The 12191-nt window shown below is 51.2% G+C and overlaps 1 protein-coding gene across 1 annotated transcript; it reads left to right on the top strand.

The window, feature by feature from the left end:
• Positions 1-1005: 1005 nt before the first annotated feature.
• On the top strand, positions 1006-10762 carry PG998_014507 (uncharacterized protein; the record flags this gene model as incomplete). The annotated part of the gene is made up of 6 exons (XM_066881323.1): positions 1006-1334; positions 1398-5014; positions 5080-7317; positions 7374-8274; positions 9699-10050; positions 10112-10762. 6 exons carry the CDS (start codon positions 1006-1008, stop codon positions 10760-10762), a joined length of 8088 nt encoding a protein of 2695 aa, XP_066723454.1.
• Positions 10763-12191: the final 1429 nt, after the last annotated feature.

Genomic DNA, 12191 nt, shown 5'->3' with positions numbered 1-12191 from the left:
GGCTGTGCTACGTGAGAGCAGTTAGATGTTTTTGCTATTTTATGCCGAGGATCCGATTCACCGTTCCTTATCTGCCTCGTTCGTACTTTTCTGCCTCAATGGTGCGTCGACTATGTATTTACCAGGTATATGCCAACATTAGTTGAGGTAAAGCACATGAAAAGCAGTCAACAGGTCATCACCTCGTGAATGTCGGGGCGAGATTGAAATAGGTTTAGACCATGACACGATTCTTGTTTCGCTGGCTGTCCATCATCCATCCATCCATCCCGATGAGACGGTGCACTTCTGTGGTTCAATGCCGTTGGTGTAAGATTCTGCACAAATCCAGTCCAGTTTTATCACCTTGGGTATATATACCACTATATTGCACGCATATAGTGGAGTTCTATTTTGCATACGATAAGTTTCAAGCCAATACAGAGTGATACCATGCCCCCATACAGTGTCTGATATCTGAACTGTTGATCCCCTTGTTAAATCTTTACTTTTCTTTTCATCCATGTGTGTTGGCAGTTTCGATCGCCGGTATGGGCTGGTCACATCTCGTCTCATCTCCTGCTGCCGCAGTACTAGTCACTGCGGGAGGCCCATCTTCTTTTGTTTTGATCCCCCACGACAACAGTTGACTGCAGGATCGCTTAGAACCAGGTCGTCCACTGTATCACTTCTTGGGCTAGCCTCAATATTCCGATATAGTCTCTTGCTCAATCTTAATTGTTAGCTCAGCAGCTTCTTGCAACAAGCATATTTCCTTCATCTATCAGGTCATCGTCTCTGACCAGGGAACTGATATCTCTCCGTTCCCTGGCACAACTTGCTTCCCAGCTTGATTGATGAAAATCTACAGATTATTTAATCAATCTATTCGCCGAGTCTTTTCTTCTATTTATCTTCGTTCATCGCTTCCCAACCAACCCTTCAACCCGACCTGAGCGGTCTACTTCTCCACATCCACGCTTAGTGATTTCCACTGGCAGAAGGTACACATGCTGCAGTAAAAATATGGCGCCCTTCCTTGCCACCATTTTTGAACATCTGGTGCTTCCTGTTAAGCTCCCCGGGCAACAAGAGGAGAACCTCGAGGCTATTGAATCCGACATTGTAGAGCGGATGTCGCGAGCCTGCAAGTCTCTTGCTGAACACACGAGGCCTGAATATACCGCCGTCTGGGACTCTGTACGTCACACTCTGCACACCTGCGTTGATGTGAACAGAGGCTTCCTCGACAGGAACCGTCTTCAGGACTGGTTTCAATCGTTGGAGGTTGGCCATTTCCTGGTTTTGCACATCCGGTGCCAAAATGCCGGACTACTCGTTAGGCGTGAACACAGGTATGTTACCAAAGTTTCGACCTTCGTTGTTATGTCTCTGGATCTTGGAACTGACTGAGGTAGGGACGATTCCGATGTCGTAATATTTGAAGTCATGGAACTTTCGCCGCCATCTGAAGCCGTCCTGGCAACTGAAAATGCACTCCAGAGGGAGTTTCCCGGCCACGCAGTAGAGATACAGATTGACGAGTTTCGAGACGAATGTTTCCAAAAGTCTTTAGCCCAGTTTCTCGATCAGGCAAACTCAGAGCATCTGTACGAGTTTGCAGCACACGCCAGCAAGGCCGGTGTGGCCCTCAACGAAGTTCGTGGTACGGTCAACCCTGCCTTGATCACACAGATGCTGATGCCGATGCTGGAGGCCGTTGGCAAACCATCCCAGGTTCCACGTCTGCGAAAAAGCACCAGAGATGATGCCAACCTCTCTCCTCCCGGCATGCCTTGGCGAAGATTGCCGTTCTGGCTGTTAATTCGCGTTGCTGTCCAGCGCCAGCTCTATTTGGCCCACGGATCGGCCGAAGGATATGCGTATTACAAATTACTAGTTGCTACAATGCTCATGCATCTTCTACAGGACGGAGTTGATGAATTAGCCCTCGACTCTGTGGGCACTCTGTCATCGAAGATTTGCCGCCGACTGGCAAAGCTCGAGATGGAGAAGGCCAAAGCTGTTCCAACATCACGGACGCTGAGTGTTTTACTCGAGAATACAGGCCAGATGTTCAAGGACGCAGTCAAGACCGCCACGGATCATGTCATCAAAGATTGGGATGACTATAAACAGAGGACAAAGAGACCGATCCCCCGCTTGCCTCGTCATGCCCAGCCCAGAGACCTGCAGCTTTCGCTTCCTAACAGTGGCGCACATATTCAGAGACTTCTCAACACCAAACTCGTGTGGGACCAGGGGCGTATCAGCCGCGCACTCCCAGAACTGACGGGCTCAATGAAGCAGTTCAGCGAATTCTCTCTGTTGTACTTCCAATTAGCGAGTTCCGAAGACGAGGTCATGGCGAGAGACGTTGACTCCCCTCAAACTTCATTCCAAGCAGAATGTATTCACCTGGCGCAAAGCATCGATACTTTGATGGGAAAGCCTCTTGAGTCCTACAATTCCAATGCCGAGCAAATGAGCAACCTGGTCCTGAAGGTGTTTGAACGATGGACCCAGCTCGATAAGCTCGTCAGCTCGGCTTGCCCGCTTCTCAAGGAGTTCCATCCTATCTTCAAACCGGAACTTCTCAATTCACTACAAATCAGCACCTACACAGGTCTCCGTAAACTCCGTCAAATCCAGGACCATCTTTCTATTCGTGTTGCAGAGTCTCTCGATACGAATGGATCCATCCTCTCTGCCACTGGCCAAGACTCCTTTGCGGTCAAGTACTACAAGCAGTCTACGAAGCTCCGGGGCATGGGCAAAAAGATCGAGGCCGACTCGAATTTCTCACGAAATGCCAAGATACAGGAGTGGGAGTTGTATAATTCCAATTACGTTTCGTTGACTCAAGATGGCCAAGCCGCAACTTGCACTTGCTCTATTGGAACAGACCGAATCAGGAACTCCTACGGCTGTCGCAGATGCGGTATTTATGGAAAACGTTCCCGGTTGAGCATTTCTATTCACGAGGACTACCTTCCATCTGAGGAGCATCATAAAGCCGTCGCCTTATTTGAACTCGAGATGCCATTTCATTTTGCAGTGTATCGGGACGTAACCTGGAATATTGTCGCCACTCTGGCACATCCGGGCAGAGAAGCCGACCCAACACCCCCGACAACACTTCTGGATCAGTACGAGCAACTCAATTGTCATCTCAACAAAAGTATTCCTCGTGGCAACATCACCCTAGCTTCAATTCCGAAATCCTTCTTGGGCACTCACTATAAGAAGCAGAAGACTAGAATACCAGTGAAAAATGTCACGCTTCCCAACGCTCTCAAGTTCGAGTACTATGATAAGACTCGCAAGCTTTGGACGAAAAGCCTGCGCAACGAGCTGACGATACAACATCTATGTGGTATTTACGTGCCACAAGCATTACGATCAACGGTTATACCACCTACTGAGCATCCTCTACCTTATATGTCCGGCCCGACATCGTACGAGATCGTGGCAAACCAGACTTTATGCCCCCAGGATGTCCCAGAAAAAGAGTTCACCACAATGCAGCAGCTCCTTGCGAGTAGTGGCTTGCGATGGCTCACGATGGTTCGTGAGCTAAATTCGCCCAATCTAAACTTCAGTACCGACGAGACAGTGCGATTCTTCAGTGCCCTCGCAATGCAAGCTGGGCCTGCCGACGGAGCGGCCGATGGTTTAGGTGTTGTTCACTCGGCGTTTAGGGATCCGACATTCCGCCAGCTTCTCCTTGACCAGATTGACAACCGTCTACGATCAATCTCGCCGAACTGGCGAGAGGCACCTTGCATGGAGATGCTTCTCACATTGAGTCTCCAATTATACGAACTTGACAGATCCGAAACTCGCTTGAAGGCTCTCAAGCTCATCAACACGATCCGCAAGACAACACTGGAATGGATGACATCCTTGCGACAAGAGACACGGCTCTCCGAAGATCCACATACAGTCCGTGTCACAGCGGAACGATCATTGTATGCTGCTTTGCTGTGTCGGAGAACCTTCACAGTTCTTGTGCAGACTCGCTCGACGATGGAGGAAGACGAACTCGCTGCGTATGTTCGAGCAACCATTGCGATTCAACTCAACCTCGTCATCGACCCGGAAAAGCTGCAGCCACAAGTGAAGGCCATGCTGATTCGAGACATCAAGTTGGCCTTCCGACTTCGTGATATCATTCGCTCGGCTATCAAGTGCTGTTCGAATGGTCTCTCGCGGGCAGTGAACGAGATTTGGTCTGATGTTGGTGGCAGCGATACTCAAGTTTTCTCCGCCTGGGAACCTGTGCACACCACAAAAACACAGGGCTGGAACAACAACACCTGGTTCGTATCAGTTGCAACTCGCACAATAGGGTCCAACCGCTTCCAGCAGGTAATTCACTACAACTGTCTCGAGGGCCATTTGCTCGTAGACGGAAAGGCCTTGGGCAAGCTTCCGTCCGAGATACGAGAATCGGAAGATGTCAAGGAGCTCTTTGGTAACGCTCATCTCATAACCATCCCCTCAAGGATGCCGGGGATGACGCATTCGTTGATTCAAAATCCGAAGGGACATCAGATCCATTTCGGATTGCGCAGAGACATGGTGGTGATCCGTGACCACACAAGAGAGGGCTTATTGGAATTACTTCCTCGAGCCAAGTTACGGGCAAGAGGCATCTATGACTTACCAGCAGGTTTGATAGACGACTGTATTCACTGGCTTCATCTCGACTCCGCTCGCCTTGAGATTCGGCGAAAGCCAAATATCTGGAAAGTAAAGAAGGCAAGCAACTGGATTTTGGATCTGCACAGCCGCACCGCTACCAAGAAGAAGGTCCAGCTTGTCGACCCTCATTCGGTGCTGGCCAGAGAGGTTGCCCTCGTATTCAAGAGTTTCGAAGACCCTCGACGTCTCACAATCTATCAGCCCAAATCTGGCTCCCTATGCGTCGAGCTGAAACATTTAGATCTGAACTTTGCCGTGCGTGACCAGTTGCTCTATTGCCGGGAGCTGGAGATGGAAATTGACCCCGATCAAGACGCAGGGACTTTTTGTGAGTTTAACAACCAATACTTTGAGCCGAGTGATTGCCGAACGCTAATTAAAATTGGATTGAAGATGGACTAGAAAGCAAAATTGTCCTCCGAGGCACTGAGAACCACAACAGTCGCAGTATTATTACTCCCTCAGGCCCCCTGACCTGGAAACGTGACGGCATACACGTTGCTGTTGATGCTGCGAAGGGGAACGAGTACTTCCGGTTTCATATCGACAGCACCCTTGGGAGGCTCACGTGTATTCCCGAGTCTCGACTGCTATACACGAAGGCGCTTTTCCATGCGATTACCTCTTTTCAACTCCCCGACCCCCTTACTGGGCGGACGGGTTCAGAAGAAGCCTTGTCGCTTCTCACATCTGGCATTTACCAGCCCTGGCAACCTTTGATGGGCGGGCACCGGAAAATTCTCGACACTATTTCATCACTGACCCCCAAGCGAGAATATTACCCAAAGGATAAACTGATCCTACAAACAGTGGTATGGGATACACATGCTACAACGACCATCCAAAGCGACCTTTATGCCAGTGTTGCCCGCCACATATTATCAACATCGTCCGACCTCTGCAATTTCAGTCTCCCGCCACTGCCCCAAGATTCCACAGCAGACGATCCCGAGCCTTCTCACCTCAGACGGAGAGGCGAGTTTTATAGAAGTCGATACGAGAGGTCAAATGCGGCGTCGGAAAAACTCCCAGCTGCAGTAGACAAGACGTATGAGTCGCGCGATGGCCATGCCCGGACATCACCACGGTCAGTAAATGTGTACCAGATCGCTATGTTCCTACGGGCACCAAAACTACGTTTCACAATGGCCAAAGATATTTTAGATCTGCTCAGCAAGTGGAAGTTCATCGGCGGCTTCAACGAAACTGATGACGCGGCAGCGGCACTTCCATTGGATGAACTCATCGACACGAGTGTAGATGAGCAATGGGGGAACCTCGTGAACTACTGCCGCAGATCGACACTGCAAACCAGGCCGAGGGTTATGCTCCGTCTGTGTTTACTCGCATTCAGCCGCACATCCAACCTGGACATGATCAAGATGTTCGTTGCATTTGCTAGCATCCCTCAGTTAAAGGACCTTGTACCTCCGGAAAGAACCTCCTTCATAGACTTCAAGGTCGACGAGCGTCCAGACCCGGCTAGACTGGAGGCAGCTATGAAACCAGCTTATGTGGACTATGTTGACGTACGCCGTCTGAAATCTCAAGCTCAGGCCATGAGAAGACAGCAGCACCGTATGAACATGCGAGAAAGTGGCCGGAAGTTTGTGGATTACCTCCTTGCCCAATGGCCCATCCATACTCCGGCTGTTGGAAGGTTTAGCACTGAATATGTGAAAACACATGCAGTGCTTCAGCTGATAAAGCCAGAATGGGACCGACTCGTCGGAAACAGGCAGCTAGTCCACTATGTTGAGCAAGTTCAATCGGTTCTCGATACGATCCGTGGATCTGAGGATGAAGCAACACCGACCCAGTGGATCATGGAACCCGACATTGTCGGTCCACGTCCAGGTGGCTTAGTTGTGCCGTCATTATCAAGAGACCTGATGTCCAAAACAAGATCGGCGAGCTCATACGTAGAACAGAGCTGGACAAAGGGCTCTCCGACATTCCCATCGGCCGCAGGTCATTCCAAGGTGACTGCGCATCCAGCAAGCACTCTTAAGGCCATGGAAGAGTTAGGCCGTATACTGCGGCATTTCTCGACTTCTCAGGACCAACTCCGCCAGCGGTACACATCGGACTTGGAGAATAGCCTTCGAGCCTACAAGGCAAGTTCTCCGAAATCCAAGAATCAGCATGTACCTCCGACCTGGGAGGAAATTGAGAGTTTAGTCAATACCACCAGCGAGATGGAGCAAGAGCAGTCGACTCTCATTTGCCAAGCATTGTCAGACAGAGATTGCCGACATGTATGGCTTAAGGCAGGACTTCTTTGGCCCTGCACGACACGCATAACTCTCTTGGAGCAGCTCCAGTCCCATGTTCGACTTTCACTCGACTCTGGTATGAAGAGGATGCTGACCGATCTCGGGGTCCTCATCACCACCTTACAAAAGCTTCGCCGTATGCAAGGAGCACTGATTCAGGGTCGTAATGACAGGTTTTTGGAAGAGTTGAGCAATGAGGGCCACGTTGGTTGGAACCCTGTGGAATATCCAGAGTGGCTTCTTATTGAGATCGACAGCGACCTCCTCATTCGACCTGACCAAGTCAAGGTTGCGCACGCAATCATCTCGCCGAAGTCTGAGAGGAACAGTTTGCTTCAGATGAATATGGGTCAAGGTAAGATCCAATGACTCGATGCTGGCGCTCAGATGTGATGACTGACAGAACAGTAGGGAAAACATCTGTGGTTATGCCTATGGCGGCATCGATCATAGCGAATGGTGATCAGCTCGCAAGATTGATTATTCCGAAAGCTCTCCTGCTCCCGACTGCCCAGGTACTAATGTTACGAGTGGGTGGATTGCTCGGGAAGAGCGTACTTCATATCCCTTTTTCGCGCAAGTCTCCAACAAGCACACACATGATGGATAAGTACATACGATTCCATCAAGAGACCAAGCGACGTCGCGGCGTGGTCTTGACTACGCCCGAGTCCAAACTCTCTTACCAACTAAGCGGGCTCCAGCGGCTCAAAGATGGCCACGTGGCAGAGGCGCTGAAGATGATTGAGTTCCAGGGGTGGCTGACGAAGAATGCTCGGGAGATCATGGACGAGTCCGACTTCACCTTGGCGGTGAAGACACAGTTGATTTACCCCAGCGGCTCACGGGAGGCTCTAGATGGGCACCCCCAGCGATGGGAGGTGGTGGAGAATTTGCTACAACTTATCGAGGATCACCTACCTGATCTCCAGAAGAAGTTTAAGAACAGTCTCAACCTCGTCGCTCGCGACGGTGGCTTCCCTATCGCCCACATCCTGGACGACAAGGTGGAGGAAGAGTTGAACAGATGGCTGATCCAGGATATCGCCAAAGGCACAACGCCGTTTCTTCGACTCGATCGTCTAGTAACGCCCAGACTATATGCCCAGATCATCGACGCCTTGTCAAACCGGAACACTACCTGCGACACGATCGAGGGGCTTTCGTCTAAGTTCAGCGACCCCCCTTCGGCCTATAAAAACCTTCTGCTCGTGCACGGCCTGCTAGGCAATGGGATCCTGGTACTTTGTATCAAGAAGAGATGGAATGTGCAATACGGGTTGCACCCCAAACGTGACCCGATCGCTGTGCCGTACGAAGCCAAGGGGGTGCCCCACGAGCAGTCTGAGTTTGGGCACCCGGATATAGCGATCGGCTTGACCTGCCTGTCGTTCTATTACGCTGGAATCTCGATGGAGCAGGCTCGAGAGTCACTGAGGGAGGTTCTCAAATCCGAGGACCCGGCCGCCGAGTTTGATCGGTGGACAGGGTCCACACAAGAACTACCTGACGGCCTTCAACACTGGAGTTCGATCAATATAGATGACGATAAGCAGATGATGCAGATATGGACTTGTCTTAGGCGCAACCGAAGCGTCATTAACCACTACATGAATCGCTTCGTATTCCCTGTCCATGCAAGTCAATTCACGGTCAAGCTGCAAGCATCCGGCTGGGACTTGCCTCAATTCTCTCCTAAGTCGGAAGGCGGTGGAGCAAGCCTTACCACTGGCTTCAGTGGGACGAATGATATTCGATCCCTTCTCCCCATGACAATCCGGCAGGATGACCTGTCAAGCCTGCACCAGACCAGCGCAGAAGTCTTGACCTATCTCCTCCAGGAACGGAACCGTGGATACTGCCTAGCCGCAAAGTCCACCCAGGCGTGGACCGAAGAGGAGCTTCTGAGCGACCTAAGAAAGAGGCGTATCAGGCTGCTCATAGACGCGGGGGCCTATATCCTTGACATGGATAACGCGACAGTCGCAGCCAAATGGTTGGAAATTGATTGGGAGGCGAAAGCGGCGGTCTATTTTGGGAACGACAATCGAGCTTGGATCCATCACAGAAGCGAGAAAGTGGACACCCCTCTACTGGCCACGGCTTTCGCGGACAGTCTGGGTGAATGCGTTGTCTACATCGACGAAGCTCATACTCGGGGTACTGACATGAAATTTCCTTTCGATGCGAAAGGCGCCGTTACACTGGCTCTTGGTCAAACCAAGGACCATACGATCCAAGGTACACCGAACAAACTCAAGGCTTTTACGATGAAATTAGTACTAATCGTTTGACAGCTGCCATGCGACTTCGTCAACTAGGGACAACTCAGTCTGTTGTCTTCTATGCTCCGCCAGAGGTCCATCAAAGCATTCTCGATGTACGGAGCCGAGGCAATTACGCCATGACTACTGGCCCAAGGCCTGTCGCGATTGACTCGGCTCATGTAGTCGTCTGGCTCATTGAACAGACCTGCCGTGGCATGGAACAGCTCCAGGACCTCTACCAGGCACAAGGGGCTGACTTTTGTAGCCGTGCCAGTGCCGCGGCGGAGCACGCCGAACTCCTCGGAGATTCTATACATAGGCGAGCCTACCTCGACGTGATTGAGCAGCACGAGCGCCAGACCCTAGAGAATATGTATGGCGGTGTTTGTCTCGATAGTGGCGGCGATGCACCCTCGCGTAGTGCGGACATCAGATTGCCTAAGCTAGCCGAATTTATCAAGAAGCTAAGGAACCATCGCCGAGCTGCTACTAGCGCCACTTCCCACGCCGCGGCCGATCTCTTCGCCGAGGTCGAGCAGGAGCGGGAAGTCGAATTCCAGGTGGAGGAGATTAGACAGGTTCGAAAGCCTGTGAAATACACTGCGCTCGAGTTCTCAACCGTTGACGACGACATCTTGAAATTTGTCAAGACGGGTCATGGTGATCGCTTGCTAAAGTTCATGCATGTTTTCGAGTCACTTGCAGAGACAGGTATCGGCATGCAGTACGGCATACAGCGCACGCTGTCCCACCTCTACGTGTCCGACGAATTCAGGAGGACCATCCATCTTGCACCAGGTCAGCTGAACGATAACTTTTTAGTAAGTCGAAATATCACACGGGATTCAGGCTATTCTAGAGATCGGCTAACTTTTACTGTAGCGACCGGTGGAATGGGTCCTCTGGAACCCGTCTAGCAAGTTGGCCCTGGTTGTAATTCCAGAGGAGGCAGAGATCCTGTTGGAGACCATCCGACGGCAAGAAAGACCACACGTGCATCTCATACTATACGCAGCTCCCGCCAACAAATCCATGCGTAGCCTTGGAGACCTGACGTTTTACGTGGTGCCTGAGCTGCCGGCTGGCTACACGATGCCCAGGTGGCTTACCATCGAGCTCGGCGTCTTTGCCGGTCGGCTCTATATCGATTATGGCGATTATGCAGCGATCCGAGATGGAATTCTAGACGTCTACCCAGAGGCCGACTCGAATGACGGAGAGCCGGGGCTCGCCGGTACGATCACGGCCACCAACCCTACGGCATTCCTCCTGGACTGGCTTACCCTCCGGCGCCGTGGCCAGGACATCCTACACACCCCGATGGGCTACCTCTGTCAGGGCCGCTCTCTCGCTGCGGACCACTACCTGTTCGCGGCCGTTGAAGGGAGTCGGAATGGCATAGCCAAGAAGGCTACGCAGTCCAACGGTGTCTATAGTACCAACGGAGCCCATGATATCGACGATCATGAATCTGAGATTGAGGAAGAGGAACATGAACCCCGCCACGCCATGATTCCGGAGGACTCTAACTAGCGCCAAATTAATCGTTGTAACCGTACCATCACGTCGTTATATATATTTATTGGAGGCTGGTAGATTGCAAATAATATGTATCTACGGCGAACTGAGGAAATGCCACAATTGCTTTCCTGTCCCTTCCAACTCTCCCCTCGTTTTCTCTCGCGAAGCTTGGTCTAAAGCCTTTAGTATTGAGGACAGAGCTTCCCAGTTAGGGTTCGGATTTTGAGTAAGCGGTATTGCGCTGGCGACTTTGCGAATAGCTTAACTTTGATCACATATTATGTCCACCCATGTGTAAATCCACCCGTGAATAACTTTATTACTACTCTACCTATACATTCAAGCCTCCCGGTTGATGGATGGTGAGCTAAGGAGCGGCTGCTGGAAGAGCTTCGCGTCCGCAATGACGGCGAGGATGGAGGGAGTCGAGACGTGCCCGCCGCAGCCGCAATCGAAACCTCGACCCCGACCACCATCTCCACGACAGCCAGTGTGACAAGGGCAATAAGGGCTTGGTTCTGATTCAGCTAATAATTGGCTATGGCACTTCTAGGGGCTCTGATCTGATCTGTCTTCTCTCCTTCTAGGAGGGTGATTCGCCTGACTTATATACACCTTGTCTGGCATCCTTTAGGCCCCTGTTTGTTTCTTTACCGCTGTATCCCTTCAGAAATGTGGTTATCCGTTGGTCCGGTGTGTATGTCTCTGCCTGATATGCATGTGACAGTTTCGTTAGACGCCTCGAAAATCGACCTCCCAGGCCCGGCAGATGGGGGCGCAGCGCTTGATGGCCAACGTAGCGCTGCATCAACGAGAAAAATGCCACAGGCAAGTGAGGTGCCGAAGGGACAGGAGCATTCAACTTCTACGGAAATGGCCAAGGCATATAAGCAGTATCAGGAAACCATCAAAGCGATTTTCACTGACATCAGCAATGGTGTCCTGGTTTCTGCCAGCACATCGCTATTGAATGTTCCGACTGGTTGCTCTCGGAAGTTATGGAATTGGGTATGTATGAGGAATGTCTCTATGGTAGCGGCAGTCCTGCTGATAATAGGCTCTCCAGGTCTGGCTACTGATAATCCACAACTACACCATGACCGCATGAAGCTTTGGCATGATTTCAACCATGCATGGCTAGCTTTACTGCAGAAGCAGAAAGACATGGATGGCTGTCTCAGGCATGGCACCTCAGAGGGGCCAGGCACTCGTGAGCAAAGAGAACCTCAAGACAATGGGCAGCGATATTGTACGGCTTTGTGATGCGATCGAAAGACACGGACTTGTTGACTATGAGTACGGTGTGTGGGAAGAACCCATTATTGACAGTATGCTATCTCTGCAGGTGGAGCTCACCCCACGACTTGTGAGTCTTGGCTGATTTGGAAGTAGTTCTTACGGAATGTCTCGACTTCTACGAAAATACGGACGAGTCCGGAGA

Source organism: Apiospora kogelbergensis, assembly GCF_038363985.1.
Source record: "Apiospora kogelbergensis strain CBS 113332 chromosome Unknown utg000012l_segment0_segment0, whole genome shotgun sequence".
NCBI lineage: Eukaryota > Fungi > Ascomycota > Sordariomycetes > Amphisphaeriales > Apiosporaceae > Apiospora > Apiospora kogelbergensis.
This window is presented reverse-complemented; position numbering and strand designations above follow the sequence as displayed.